At 37.9% G+C, this 16,042-nt stretch overlaps 3 protein-coding genes across 8 annotated transcripts in view; 2 read left to right on the top strand and 1 right to left on the bottom strand.

Moving 5' to 3' along the window:
* LOC128208761 (uncharacterized) overlaps positions 1–11,510 on the top strand; it is a 140,169-nt gene extending 128,659 nt beyond the window's left edge. For both annotated transcript variants that reach the window (XM_052912344.1, XM_052912334.1), the window contains exons 29-33: positions 728–873; positions 5,649–5,794; positions 6,084–6,181; positions 7,930–8,104; positions 9,633–11,510. In XM_052912344.1, the coding sequence (XP_052768304.1) occupies positions 728–873; positions 5,649–5,794; positions 6,084–6,181; positions 7,930–8,104; positions 9,633–9,694 (627 nt within the window). In that variant the 3' untranslated portion in view covers positions 9,695–11,510. The remainder of the gene's footprint in view (positions 1–727; positions 874–5,648; positions 5,795–6,083; positions 6,182–7,929; positions 8,105–9,632) is intronic.
* A 679-nt stretch (positions 11,511–12,189) lies between these two features.
* Positions 12,190–14,556, top strand: LOC128213562 (uncharacterized). Its single transcript, XM_052919412.1, has 5 exons — positions 12,190–12,441; positions 13,213–13,356; positions 13,462–13,554; positions 13,816–13,962; positions 14,095–14,556. Exons 1-5 carry the CDS (start codon positions 12,190–12,192, stop codon positions 14,554–14,556), a joined length of 1,098 nt encoding a protein of 365 aa, XP_052775372.1.
* A 14-nt stretch (positions 14,557–14,570) lies between these two features.
* LOC128243546 (V-type proton ATPase 116 kDa subunit a 1-like) overlaps positions 14,571–16,042 on the bottom strand; it is a 38,747-nt gene continuing 37,275 nt past the window's right edge. For all 5 annotated transcript variants that reach the window (XM_052961384.1, XM_052961409.1, XM_052961417.1 and 2 more), the window contains one exon: positions 14,571–15,689. In XM_052961384.1, the coding sequence (XP_052817344.1) occupies positions 15,593–15,689 (97 nt within the window). In that variant the 3' untranslated portion in view covers positions 14,571–15,592. The remainder of the gene's footprint in view (positions 15,690–16,042) is intronic.

Below are 16,042 nucleotides of genomic sequence, written 5' to 3'. Positions count from 1 at the left end.
TCAGGCAATAACAGCCTGTGTCAAGGCCCTTACCCTAGTCAGGCAATAACATCATGTGTCAAGGCCCTTACCCTAGTCAGGCAATAGCATCCTGTGTCATGGCCCTTTCCCTAGTCAGGCAATAACAGCCTGTGTCAAGGCCCTTACCCTAGTCAGGCAATAACATCCTGTGTCATGGCCCTTACCCTATTCAGGCAATAACATCCTGTGTCAAGGCCCTTGCCCTAGTCAGGAAATAACATCCTGTGTCAAGGCCCTTACCCTATTCAGGCAATAACATCATGTGTCAAGGCCCTTGCCCTAGTCAGGCAAGAACATCATGGGTCAAGGCCCTTACCCTTGTCAGGCAAGAACATCATGGGTCAAGGCCCTTACCCTTGTCAGGCAATAACATCATGTGTCAAGGCCCTTACCCTAGTCAGGCAATAACATCATGGGTCAAGGCCCTTAACCTAGTCAGGCAATAACAGCCTGTGTCAAGGCCCTTGCCCTAGACAGGCAATAACATCCTGTGTCAAGGCCCTTGCCCTAGTCAGGAAATAACATCCTGTGTGAAGGCCCATGCCCTAGTCAGGACATAACATCCTGGGTCAAGGCGGTGTGGTATGCCAGTGTAGTTGTCACTCTGTGATAGCTCCAGATCAATTAACTTCTGTCATATTCAGCAATGATTGTACTTTTACACTCAGTAATCTTGTTAACTTTGAAAATGTTTGGTGAATTGCAGATTACGGCTCTAGCAAGTGGATACCTGACAGCATCAGGGAATACAAGCCTGTCAGCATCTACGGACTCCGATGTTGCCATGCTTGGCGCCATTATGTGTGGATTTGAAACATCTGTCATTGCCACCTTGCCTGCTACTGTTTTAGTGTATGTTGTTTTTTCGTTTTATTGATCTCATCTGCTTGTGTGTCTCAGAGGTACCATAAATGACTGGTTATAAGATGATTGGGGTTATAAGAAGCAGGCAAAAAAATCTGTGAAAATCTCCAGAATAAATCTTTTATTCTTTGTTTAGGGTTTTAGGACGCATAGAAAAATGTTAAAAAAGTCTACCACCATGGGCCACCATGTAAGTTAACAGTGACATAAAAAAAAAAATCGTGAAAATGGTGATGGTTATTTTAAACCTTGCGATACAAATACAAAGCAAAATATGTATTTTGGTTTGTTTCATGTTATATAAAACATAACAAATTGTTTAAAATGAAATACATTCTAAAAACAAATTGCATTTTCCTGGGTAAGTTCACATCCCAGGATTAGTTTGTGCTTCTGTTTTGGCCATTGCATATATTGACTTCATTATACCCCCCAAAACAAAGTTTGGGGGGGGGTATACTGGAATCGGGTTGTCCGTCTGTCCGTCTGTCTGTCTGTCCGTCTGTCCGTCCGTTTTTTTTTGTCCGGGATTCATCTTTGTCGTTATTGAACAAATCTTTTTCAAACTTTCAGATATTAATGGCCATGATGTAAACTTGCGCCTCTGTGAAATTGGTACGGGTCACATGACCCTGACCAGAGTTATCTCCCCTTGATGTGTTAAAGTAGGCAAAATAAGCCCTGTCCGGGATTCATCTTTGTTATTATTCAACAAATCTTTATCAAACTTTCAGAAATTAATGGCAATGTTGTAAACTTTCGCCTCTGTGAATTTGGTACAGGTCACATGACCCTGACTGGAGTTATCTCCCCTTGATGTGTTAAAGTAGGCAAAATAAGCCCTGTCCGGGATTCATCTTTGTTATTATTCAACAAATCTTTATCAAACTTTCAGAAATTAATGGCCATGTTGTAAACTTTCGCCTCTGTGAATTTGGTACAGGTCACATGACCCTGACTGGAGTTATCTCCCCTTGTAGGCAAATTAGCTTTGTCTGGCCTAACTCCAGGGCAAACAACCTAGACATGGAGGGGTGGGGGGTATTCATTAGCCTATGGCTTACAGTTCTAGTTCATGGTGTATTTGCGACCTGCTGCACGATTGCAATGCTCTTCAGCATAGCTGATGACAGCTAGCTTTACTCGTGCTGTGTACGATGTACGAACTTTCCCCATTGGGAAGAATGTTAGATTGAATGTTCTGTGTGTGACAATTTGTAACTGGATGGCAATAAGTAAGATTTCTTTCTGACGGTATATTCAGTGTGTGTATACCACGTGATAAATTACGTCATATATGCTACGTCGGAAGGCAACATTTTGCTTAAAATGAAGTCTTAAATCAAAGATAATTTTTGTTTCACAACACCATTTTAAATGAAACAATTATGTAACTGAACCCTTTCTCATTTTAAAAAACATACTTCAAATTAAAAAATATGTATTAACTTAATCAAATTTTAATGTCATATGGCGGACCCCCATTCATTTAAAAAAGAAGATAGAATATTCAATTCACATTGAGAACACTACCATTCCATTTAAGCACTATTTATATTAAATTACTATGTTATTTTAATAACTTTAACCTGTCAGCTTTATATAAATTACATAGTTTTATTATTTCATACATTATTTTGTCCTAACTCAGATGCATGTCTTATTACTCCAAAATGTCCCTGTGCAGCTTTTTGGTTGTTAGTTGTCAGATTTCTATAATTTCTTCAATAAAATGATATTCAGCTGTATTTCCCAGAAAAGAAAGTTACAAATGCAAAAACAGTTTTCAGCCTCTCACATACAGAGATTTGAAGCATCTGCATGGTTTAAAGTAATGTCCCCTGTGCACCCTGTTTTAGCAGATTTCAATAAAATGTCATAACTGACAAATATGGTGCTGAGAAGTGTGTATGTTATTGTTAGGCATCACTTGATAGTTTAGCAACTTGATTGTAAGTGTGTTATAAATACTGTTTTTTTATTATTTAATTATAAAGCCATTAAATGTTTCCTTTTAAAGGTTTATTAAATTAATTTAAATACAGTTTCAATATTGAGGCACATAAGACAACATATTTTGTTTAAATATTCTATTTTGATTTTATCATAACAATTAAAAAACATTGAATCAAATTGAAATTATTCATGTAATGCTTTTTATATGTACAAGGTATTATATGCTTCAATTCAGTGCACAGGGGACATTTTTTTATATGGATAGCACATATACCAGATTATAATTCTGTACAGAAAATAAGTACCCTAATGGAAAAGCTTGTAGTTAAGCTTCCTTTTCCAAAAACATCACATAGAAAATATGAAAATAAATGAAGAAAAGACTGTTGAAAACATTAACACAATGAAGTCTAGGAAGCGCAGAGAATGACTCAGGAAAGATCAAAAGTTGCAGAAAATGTATGACAGAGATCAAGATACTCAGAGAAAAAGAGCAGAATTTGCCAGGTATTGCTCAAACCATAAGAAAGAGGACAAATAGATCCTACATATGATTTACAAATAAAAGAAAAGGAGAAAGAAAACAAGCAGAGGCAGAGAAGAAATAAAATGAAGAGAAATGAGAAAACAATAACAATCCAGAAAATGACAGACAAAATAAAAGGAGAAAGGTTAAAATGAGAAGGTATGAACACACACAGTTGAAGCAGCATCAGTTCAGAAAAAGCACAATATGCAAAACAACTCCATTCAGAGGGATTCCATGTCATGGGCCTCCACAATTAACCGTCTGGTAAACCGAAGTGAAGGTCTTAAAGTAAAATTACACAATTGGTGATGTCTGTCATAGTCATAAGAAAAGTAGGCACACCAACTAAATCAGGGAAAAATTAAAAAGGCAGCTAGTATAAACAAGCAATGCTAAGAATATGTGGAGTTGCAAGAAGTCTTTGGCAATTTGAGTGCCTAAAAATGGACCAAAGTAAAACCATGTCAAAGCCAGGTGAACTTAAATCCTTGTGGAAACCAAAAGTTGAGAATTTTCTTGAATTTAATTCGTGAATAATGCCTAATTAAACAGATATTATTCTATTGAGAAGGATGCCAAAGGCTAAGAGGCATCTTTTAATTTAGACATGTTCACAAAAGTGTTTAATGGTAACAGGTGCATTGAGACCAAAAACTTTATTCCACTCTGTGGACATATTTTATTCCATTGATTAGAAATTTAGTTTTGTAGGCTCTAATATAATCTTTCAAACATTTACAGTATTGTTTCAAGCTTTAATGAAAGTACAGTTTCTCTTATTGTAAAAATGTTTACCAGAAAAAGTTAAGTTACAAAAATAATTACATAATTAAAAAATATTACTTGCATTATGATTTGTCCCCTGTGCACCCTTTCCATTACATATAACAAAGTACTAAACTAAACATGTATGAATTCTAGTACTTTATATTACCATTGATGATATATTCTTATTTTTGGACTCAATTTGAAGTAATAAATGTTATATATGTGACTGTTTGCTGTAAGTTGTTCTCTTAGCCATTATTTTCCATTTGCATCATTACATGCTGTTGAATTTTGAGGAAATTGATGTGAAAAATGTGATACTGAAGAAATTTTGAGGAAATTACACTCTAACATATACACAGAAATGTCTTAAGTTGATCACAAATAATGTTTTTATTAACATAAAAGTGAATATAAATGCATATTATATTGGCTTTCAATATGTGTCCCCTGTGCACCGAAAAATAGTTCAATTCTGAAATGAAAAATTTGGCAATTGTAAATTACAATACATTCTTGAAATTTGGTATGTGGTCTATAAAGATGCATAAACTTTGTGAGGTAACAATTTATTTTTGGTTTCAAATTTAGACAAATGTGTTGATTTTTTTTTATTTTTCTTAAACAACTGAGTTATTATGCACATGACTACACACAGGTACCAATTACTGATTATAAAATTCAGAAAAAGCATCTGATTTATGCTAGGTTCTTGTCATAACACACTTTTATAGATCATCCATATTGTTAGAAATGTTTGCAATATTTGGATTTAAGGTCAAAATATTTTTTTATTTGTATTTCTTGATACTTCCCCAAAATTATTTCTGTGTGATTTGAAGTATTTACTTTCATATAAAATAGGTGACAATCATGAAAACTGGGTTTGAATTTTCAACCCCTATGTCACATTTTTGCCTCATTATTTTGAAAAGCACCCATATGGTAAATGATAACCTGTTGAGATTGAAAAGTTTAGTAATGCAAAAGCTTTATATTTTACGGTGTTTGTTCTCAAAATGTCACCTTCTACAGAAAAGAATAAAGAACGTGGCAAAGTGTAAAAGAAAAAAAACACCATTATCGCAACAGTTTGAATTATAGGTATGTAAAACTGCTTAAAGGCAGTGCGAGATTTTCACACCTTATCATTCCACTGACAAAAATAATTTGACAGTGCACAGCTTTGCTTCTTTATATGCATGTTTAACAAGATAACAGAGTGACATCCCTTTCTACATGAATCTAAACAATCGACCTCAAGAGAAAATGTCAAAAGCTTGTCACTGGTTGTAAGACGCAGACATTTTTTTACATCGAAATCTTAGGGGGGAAAAATTCAAATTGCTTTTTTTTTTTGGCCAATTTTATCTCTCTTGGATAACATATTTAAAATATACTTCTGTTGAAGGGGAAACATTATTTTTCAATGCAGTGCTTCAAAAACATTATTTCTGATTATAATCTTTCACCTAAAAGAATAATGCTTGCATGTATTACATGTTTTCAGGGCGAGTGGTGCAACATTCTCCATGTACGAGAGCTGCGATACTGACCGGCTTGCTGCCCTGAAGGGGGTGGCAATACATGTAGATGCCTATGGCCCCGTAGCTAGCTGGACTGCTGCTAGCGTCTCTGAGCTCAAGTACATTTTTGGTTAGTGTTGCATTTTCATAGTTTTGCAAGTTTTAATTCAATAGATAGCTGTTTCAGACATAATTTAATGATTGTTTATTGAAAGGTTCAAATGGAGGTTTATTTAATACTTGATTGATAGTTTATAGCGTTTGGTTCAGTAAGTGTAAGTAAATATGAGGTTCATCTTCATACAAAAGTCTGTGATTATAATTGACTTGTCAGAAAAAGTACTGGTAAGTGTACATGTATGTCAGCTGAAAACACTTTTAAATGTTCATCAATGTGAAACGCTTTTACTCATCACTAGGAGGGATAAGTGCCGAAGACATGCCCACCCTTAGTGTGGAAGCTATTGAAGGTGTCAGCCCTGATGTAATTCCTTTAATACCTGGAACTGTCCTAAAGGTAACATAGTTGTATTTTACTGGAAACAACCCTTGCTGATATGAATGTTTGTTTTTATCAATAACAGTCCCTAAATGAAACATTTGGATGAACAAGCCAAAATTCTTACACATGTGGTATGCATCAATTGTTATGTTTCCCAAAGCAGGGAACATATAATTGCTGCTTTGTCTGTCTGTCTGACATTCTTTCCTTTCAACCATCAAACCCTGTCTGGAGAATGAAATCATATCGAATCATAGAAGCAAGGGCAGCAAATCTTGCTATATTGTCTCCCTTGCTCTTGGAGCTTACTTTTGGAATTATTGTCCATTTTAAGAAATGAAGAAATAAATTTTATACTTTATGCATTTCTTCAAAATAGTCACTTATAAGGTATTAATTGTTCTATTTATAGGTTAATAGGCGTAAGCAATTTTTATTTTATTTTCTTGTTTGTAGAAGTACATTTTTATGCCCCCGAAGGTGGGCATATTAAAATCGCACCGTCTGTCCGTGTAGAAGCACATTTTTATGCCCCCCGAAGGTGGGCACATCAAAATCGCACCGTCTCTCCGTCCGTCTGACTCAATAACTCAGAATATTATGGAGAGATTTTAAAATAGCTTGCCACGTGTGTTCGGCATACCAAGACGACGTGTCGCGTGCAAGAACCGTTTCCCTACCTCTAAGGTCAAGGTCAAACTTAGGTGTTTATTCACAATGGAGTGCTGCATATAAGGACATAGAGTATAGGTTGTCGTGTCCGGGCTGTAACTTTCCCTTGTATGGACAGATTTTAAAATAACTTGCCACATGTGTTCCACATACCAAGACGACGTGTCGCGTGCAAGAACCGTTTCCCTACCTCTAAGGTCAAGGTCACACTTAGGTGTTTATTCACAATGAAATGCTGCATATAAGGACATAGAGTATATGTTGTTGTGTCCGGGCTGTAACTTTCCCTTGTATGGACAGATTTTAAAATAACTTGCCACATGTGTTTGGCATACCAAGACGACGTGTCGCATGACAGACCCGCGTCCCTATCTCTAAGGTCAAGGTCACACTTGGGTGTTTATTCACAATGGAATGCTGCATATATAAGGACATAACAGTGTCGGTTGTCAAGTATGGGTGGTATTTTGTTATGTTTAGAGGCAATTTAAAATAACTTGCCATATGTATTTGACATGTAAAGGCAAGATCATCTTTTCATGTACTGACCTTGTTTGATTCAATAAAATAATCGGACTGTTTACCATTGAACTAAACCATTATGCAAAATGTCTTCCGGGCTTGCTTAAATTCTGAATTATATATAGCAGGGCTTGTTCTAAAATTTGATGCCAAGCTATAGTAAGCTATAGTATATGAATTGGCGCTTGTTCATCCACAAGTCTAATTTCAATGATTGAATAAATGACAAATGCCAGGGTTCTCAATAAGTTTCGGTTGAACTGTCTCAAACAGAAAAGTAACCGAATAGCTACTACTTATTTTACTTAAAATTGATTTATTTTTCCAAATTTTAACCGGCCCAATTGCAATTTGAACTGTCCATTTTGGCTGGCAGACAGGTCTTATTGAGAACACTGAATGCGTTATTATACTTCTTAATTAAAACAACATAAATATTTAAAATAGAATTGAAAGGGATTGTTCAGTTGCTGGTCGAGTGAGCAATGCAGCAATGGTTTTGTCCAGTGTTATAAAAAAATATGCAAAACATTGAATGTACTTATAAATAACAAAATCATCTACTTCAGGCTATGACTTCTGATCAGCTAGGAGCGTTCACAGATGCCCAGGCAGTGGCAGTGACCTCTAGCCAGAAGATGGAGATGTCAGAGGAACAGCAGGCCAAGCTGGATGATCTGTCGACACTTGGGCAGGAGGCACTTGGGGACCCGGAGGTTGGGGTTGACAGTAGTAGTGCTAGCAGTGAGTATACACACTTCACATACACATGTGTTCAGGTTTTAGTTGTGAGGAATTGAGATTTTCACTAATAACTCCTAATATGACCTTTTTCTCAATGGAATTCATACCTTGCACAATTAATTATTATTCATTTTACATGAACAAACAAATCCCTAATGAAATATTGCTAGATGTTCAGGCACTTTTCTGTCATTTTAACCAATTCCTTAAAAGATGAATGAACACTATGAATGGTATTTTAACAGTACTACTGTAAATCAATTGTATCTTAACTAAATTACCACCTGGTAGGTGTTGTTTTTGTGTCGCCTGAAAAGACGACATATAGGGGTTACTTTTGTCGGCGGCGTCCGCGTCCCATTTTCGCTTGTCCGGGGTATATCTCCTAAAGTATTAGTGGTATCAACTTGAAACTTCATATGTACATAGATCTAATTGAGGGCAAGTGCAGTGCACAAGAACTGTTACTCTTGCTTCCATATTTTTAGAGTTTTGCCCTTTGTTATTTTTCATGCATAAAGTTTTGTCCGGGGCATATCTTGTAGAATATAAGAGGTATCAACTTGAAACTTCATATGTAGATAGATCTCATGGAGGGCAAGTGCAGTGCACAATAACAGTAACTCTTGCTTTCATAGTTTTAAAATTATTGCCCTTTGTTAATTTTCATGCTTAAAGTTTTGTCCGGGGCATATCTTGAAGAATATAAGAGGTATCAACTTGAAACTTCATAGCTAGATATATCTCATTGAGGGCAAGTGCAGTGCACAATAACAGTAACTCTTGCTTTCTTAGTTTTAAAGTTATTGCCCTTTGTTAATTTTCATGCTTAAAGTTTTGTCCGGGGCATATCTTGAAGAATATAAGAGGTATCAACTTGAAACTTCATAGCTAGATAGATCTCATTGAGGGCAAGTGCTGTGCACAAGAACCGTTACTCTTGCTGCCATATTTTTAGAGTTATTGCCCTTTGTTAATTTTCTTGCTTAGGTTTTGTCCGTGGCATATCTCGTAAACTATAGGAGGTTTCAACCTGAAACTTATTCCATAGGCATATCTGATTGAGGGTTCAAATGCCACCTACACTTGAAAGTTAAATGGCAACATCATTGTCTATAAATGAATAAAATGCCAATCTAACAGCTATAATGTCGACAGTAAATAATTCGTCAGGCGACACATCCGACTCGCGGAGTTCTAGTTTAAGTTAAATGTGGCATGGAAATTCCATCACTGAAGCTTAATCTTTCAGACTATTTCATTTCTCATCGGGCTAATATTGAAATATCAAGATTACAAGACCAAAAGGCTTGCTGTTCAAAATCCTAATTTCTATCACTGGTAACTCCGTATTACCTTGGATAAATGATTGACACGTTTTATACTCTTTTTTTCTTGATTGTTTTTGACAGGCTCATATAACATAATTAATGCATTCATTTCTAAGACAAAAAGATGCATAGTCAAGCTCATAAAAACATACATGTTTTTGCTTATTTAAATGATTTTTGTCCCATTTTCTTTGCAGTGTTGGTTGCAAACATCTTGCTGCTGTGTTTCCTGGCGCTCCATGTGATTGGTGGCTTATAAAGTGGTTGCATGTTTGAGCTGACAGTTTATTCTTATTTTTAGCTCACCTGTCACGTAGTGACAAGGTGAGCTTTTGTGATCACTCTTCGTCCGTCGTCCGTCCGTCCGTCCGTCCGTCCGTCCGTTCACAATTGCTTGTGAACACAATAGAGGTCACAATTTTGACCTAATCTTTATGAAACTTGGTCAGACTGATCATCTCTATAAAATCTAGGTCAAGTTCGATATTGGGTCATACGCAGTCAATAACTAGGTCACTAGGTCAATTATTAGAAAAACCTTGTGAACAAAATAGAGGTCACAATTTTAGCCTTATCTTAATGAAACTTGGTCAGAATGATCATCTTAACATAAGCTAGGTCAAGTTCCATATTGGGTCAACCCAGGTCAAAAACTAGGTCACTAGGTCAATTAGTAGAAAAACCTTGTGAACACAATAGAGGTCACAATTTTAGCCTAATCTCAATGCAACTTGGTCAGAATTATCATCTCTATAAAATGTAGGTCAAGTTCGATATTGGGTCATCCGCGTTCAACAACTAGGTCACTAGGTCAATTAGTACAAAAACCTTGTGAACACAATAGAGGTCACAATTTTAGCCTAATCTCAATGCAAGTTGGTCAGAATAATCATCTCTATAAAATCTAGGTCAAGTTCGATATTGGGTCATCCGCAGTCAATAACTAGGTCACTAGGTCAATTATTAGAAAAACCTTGTGAACACAACAGAGGTCACAATTTTGACCTAATCTTTATGAAACTTGGTCAGACTGATCATCTCTATGAAATCTAGGTCAAGTTCGATATTGGGTCATCTGGGGTCAAAAACTAGGTCAGTAGGTCAATTAGTAGAAATACCTTGTGTACACATTAGAGGTCACAATTTTAGCCTAATCTCAATGCAACTTGGTCAGAATGATCATCTCTATAAAATCTAGGTCAAGTTCGATATTGGGTCATCCGCGGTCAATAACTAGGTCACTAGGTCAATTAGTAGAAAAACCTTGTGAACACAATAGAGGTCACAATTTTAGGCTTAACTCAATTCAACTTGGTCAGAATGATCATCTCTAGAAAAATATAGGTCAAGTTCGATATTGGGTTATTCGCGATCAATAACTAGGTCACTAGGTCAATTAGTATAAAAACCTTGTGAACACAATAGAGGTCACAACTTAAGCCTAATCTAAATGTAACTTGGTCAGAATGATCATCTCTATAAAATCTAGGTCAAGTTCGATATTGGGTCATTTACCGTCAATAACTAGGTCAATAGGTCAATTAGTAGAAAAACCTTGTGAACACAATAGAGGTCACAATTTTAGCCTAATGTTAATGCAACTTGGTCAGAATGATCATCTCTATAAAATCTGGGTCATGTTCGATATTGGGTCATCCGCAGTCAATAACTAGGTCACTAGGTCAGATATTAGAAAAACCTTATGAACACAATAGAGGTCACAATTTTAGCCTAATCTTTATGAAACTTGGTCAGACTGATCATCTTTATAAAATCTAGGTCAAGTTCCACATTGGGTCATCCGCGGTCAATAACTAGGTCACTAGGTCAGATAGTAAAAAAACCTTGTAAACACAATAGAGGTCACAATTTTAGCCTAATCTTAATGAAACTTGGTCAGAATGATCATCTTAACATAAGCTAGGTCAAGTTCTATATTGGGTCAACCCAGGTCAAAAACTACAGGTGAGCGATACAGGGCCATTATGGCCCTCTTGTTTATTGTTATAGTTTGAAATAAAGTATGATTTCTGAAACATTAATTGTTGTTTATTTTAGGAGTGTTTATTAAACCTCAAAACAATATTTGGATTTTTGTCATGTTGCAATGCCTTGTTCAGTTATTGAAATTCCTTGATCAAGCTCTGGGAATTTAATTAACTTCAAAATGTTTATGAGAATCCAGTATGTTGGTCACATCCTCAAATGTTTGTCAAAGGTCGACTTCCATAGGTCATATGGTATAAATCCTAGCATTTAGGATAAAACCTCCATCCTTTCACCGAATGAACACTATACACCCAGTGAACACTTCTCACAGTGAGCATTACTCACCAAGTGAAAACTTCTCACACAGTGAACACTTCTCACAGTGAGCACTACTCACCCAGTGAACACACTCACCCAGTGAGTACACCCAGTGAACAAACTGCCCAGTGAACGCTACTCACACAGTAAGCACTACTCACCTAGTGAACACTACTCACCCATTGAACACTCATCTAATGAGCACTAATTACAGAGGAAACACTTCTCACAGTGAGCACTACTCATCCAGTGAGCACTACATACCCAATAAACACTACTCACCCAGTGAACACTACTCACCAAATGCACACTACTAACCCAATGAACACTACTCGCCCAGTCAGCACTACTCACCCAGTGAACACTACTCACCCAGTGAGCACTGCTCACCCAATGAACACTACTCGCCCAGTGAGCACTACTCACCTAGTGAACACTACTCGCCCAATGAACACTACTCGCCCAGTGAGCACTACTCCCCCAGTGAGCACTACTCGCCCAGTCAGCACTACTCACCCAGTCAGCACTATTCGCCCAGTGAACACTATTCACCCAGTCAGCACTACTCACCCAGTCAGCATTACTCCCCCAGTGAACACTACTCACCCAGTGAATACTGCTCACCAAATGAACACTACTCACCCAGTGAACACTACTCGCCCAGTGAGCACTACTAGCCCAGTCAACACTACTCACCCAGTGAGCACTACTCGCTCAGTCAGCACTACTCGCCCAGTCAGCATTTCTCACCTAGTCAGCACTACACACCTAATGAACACTACTCGCCCAGTGAGCACTACTCACCTAGTGAACACTACTCACCCAGTGAACACTGCTCACCCAGTGAACACTACTCACCCAATTAGCACTACTCACCTAGTGAACACTACTCACCCAATGAACACTACTCACCAAGTGAGCACTACTCACCCAGTGAACACTACTCACCCAGTCAGCACTACTCGCCCAGTGAGCACTACTCACCCACAATAGAACACTACTCACTCAATGAACACTACTCACTCAACACTACACACCTAGTGAACACTACTCACCCACCATTGAACACTACTCACCCACCATTGAACACTACTCACTCAATGAACACTACTCACCCAGTGAACACTACTCGCCCAGTGAACACTACTTGCCCAGTGAACACTGCTCGCCCAGTGAACACTTCTCACCCAGTGAACACTGCTCACCCAGTGAACACTGCTCACCCAGTGAACACTACTCACCCAATTAGCACTACTCACCTAGTGAACACTACTCACCCAATGAACACTACTCACCAAGTGAGCACTACTCGCCCAGTCAGCACTGCTCACCCAGTGAGCACTACTCACCCACAATAGAACACTACTTCTCACTCAATGAACACTACTCACTCAGTGAACACTACTCACCCAGTGAACACTACTCACCCAGTGAACACTACTCACCCACCATTGAACACTACTCGCTCAATTGAACACTACTTGCCCAGTGAACACTACTCACCCAATGAACACTACTCACCCAGTGAACACTACTCACCCAATTAGCACTACTCGCCCAGTGAACACTACTCACCAAATGAACACTACTCGTCCAGTGAACACTACTCACCCAGTGAACACTACTCACCCAATTAGCACTACTCACCCAATGAACACTACTCACCCAGTGAACACTACTCACCCAATTAGCACTACTCACCTAGTGAACACTACTCAGCCAATTAGCACTACTCACCCAATGAACACTACTCACCCAGTGAACACTACTCGCCCAGTGAGCACTACTCACCCAGTGAACACTACTCACCCAGTCAGCACTACTCACCCAGTGAACACTACTCACCCACCATTGAACACTACTCACTCAATGAACACTACTCACCCAGTGAACACTACTCACCCAGTGAACACTACTCGCCCAGTGAACACTGCTCACCCAGTGAACACTGCTCACCCAATTAGCACTACTCACCTAGTGAACACTACTCACCCAATGAACACTACTCACCAAGTGAGCACTACTCACCCAGTCAGCACTACTCACCCAGTCAGCACTACTCACCCACAATAGAACACTACTACTCACTCAGTGAACACTACTCACCCAGTGAACACTACTCACCCACCATTGAACACTACTCACTCAATGAACACTACTCACCCAGTGAACACTACTCACCTAGTGAACACTACTCGCCCAGTGAACACTACTCGCCCAGTGAACACTGCTCACCCAGTGAACACTGCTCACCCAATTAGCACTACTCACCTAGTGAACACTACTCACCCAATGAACACTACTCACCAAGTGAGCACTACTCACCCAGTCAGCACTACTCACCCACAATAGAACACTACTACTCACTCAGTGAACACTACTCACCCAGTGAACACTACTCACCCACCATTGAACACTACTCGCCCAATGAACACTACTCACCCAGTGAACACTACTCGCCCAGTGAACACTACTCACCCAGTGAACACTACTCACCCAGTGAACACTACTCACCCAATGAACACTACTCGCCCAGTGAACACTACTCACCCAGTGAACACTACTCACCCAATTAGCACTACTCACCCAGTGAACACTACTCACCCAGTGAACACTACTCACCCAATTAGCACTACTCACCTAGTGAACACTACTCAGCCAATTAGCACTACTCAGCCAATGAACACTACTCACCCAGTGAACACTACTCACCCAGTGAACACTACTCGCCCAGTGAACACTACTCACCCAGTGAACACTACTCACCCAGTGAGCACTACTCACCTAGTGAACACTACTCACCCAATGAAATAATGAACTGACAAACATATTTGCTACTTCATTTATTTATTTATAAGGAATGGAAGACAGTTATATATTATTCAAATGCCACTGTATCAAAAGTGTAAATGTACATTAAAACATTGTGAGCATTTAGCTTTAATAACCATAAAGATAATAATAATAATCACAAAACCAAAACGACAACTAATTTCTGGAAACTTCATCGCTCAGATGTTGGTCCAATGAAGTAGCCTTTTTCTGGATTATTTTCACTAGCAATAACACTACTTTTAGCAGGGGACCACTTTTTACAAGACAAAGTTCTTAAATATTGTTGACAGTAAGGTAGTGACCCAAAAACATGGGTCATCTACTGATGAAGGGCAACCTACCAATGGAGTTTGACAGTCTGACATTAAATGGTTCTTAATTTGCAGTACATACAAAAAAAAAATCAAAAATGTTAAAAAAGTCGCCCTAAACTTTAAAACAGGGGTCATCTACTGGTCAAGGGCCAACTACAATTGAACTAAAGTATTTGTAGATGAAACCATTGTCAAGTTATTGTGCGAACACTTTGTTCTGGACTGATGGGACAGTGTGAATCGAATAAAAACAGGCACAATATACATAAGGCACATATTTTTACATTTTTTTTCTTAATATGACTTTTAAATCGTACTTAAACAAAATTTATCAAAAGCACCATTGATAGGACATATACTGTATTCTAAATAATAAATATCGAAAAGTCAGTCTGACGAATGACAGTAAGTTTTTAACAAATGATAGAACACTTGTACAGTATTTCAAGATTTGGGTCAATACACTAGAATATTTCACATTTTAAACTCGACAAGCAAATACAAAATACCAATACCATTTTGCATCTATTTAAATAATGAAAAACTTAAACTTGAATACAAGGGATTTTGGATAAGCAATTGGATTTTAAAGTTCACATTTTTTATGTTTATAATATTATATAGAAGTACAACTTCTGACAGCAGGTCCCAATTTATCACAGGATCATTGGCGACACAAATTTGCAGTCACACAGCCTGGCTTACTGGTCATCAAGTGTTGGGTCCATCTGCTCCTTGAAGTTGAAGGGATCGAACAAGTACCCATCTCCATGGTAGAACTTGCTCTGGAACTCCACCCTGAAGTGTGTCATAGATTGAAATGGCATTATATGATAAACAGTAATGGCATTGTGTGCAATATAATTAAGAGACATTATATCTGGACATTTTAGTCATAATGTAGTGGAATTGTGCCAAGTATAGTAAAGTGTAGTAGCATTCTGTCAAATAAGGTAGTTGCATTGTTTCATAGATTGAAGTGGTATTATATGTCACAGATTGTTTTGGCATTATGTCATATGGTACTGGCATTATGTGCCATATTATGAATGGCAGTCCGTGGTAGATTATAATAGGTTTATGTTCCATAATGTAGATGCATTGGGTAATTGATTGCAGTGGCATCGTGTGTCATATATTGATGTAGTGTC

Source organism: Mya arenaria, chromosome 2 (genome assembly GCF_026914265.1).
Source record: "Mya arenaria isolate MELC-2E11 chromosome 2, ASM2691426v1".
In the NCBI taxonomy this organism is placed as follows: Eukaryota; Metazoa; Mollusca; class Bivalvia; order Myida; family Myidae; genus Mya; species Mya arenaria.
The sequence above is the reverse complement of the archived record's forward strand: the minus strand, read 5'-3'. Positions and strand labels throughout refer to the sequence as shown.

Coding starts and splice junctions, on each gene's coding strand:
- LOC128213562 (XM_052919412.1), top strand. CDS start 12,190: ATGAACACTACTCGCCCAGTGAGCACTACTCCCCCAGTGAGCACTACT. Junction 12,442..13,212: donor CAGTCAACACTACTCACCCA/GTGAGCACTACT, acceptor CTACTCGCTCAA/TTGAACACTACTTGCCCAGT. Junction 13,963..14,094: donor CAGTGAACACTACTCGCCCA/GTGAACACTGCT, acceptor CACCCACAATAG/AACACTACTACTCACTCAGT.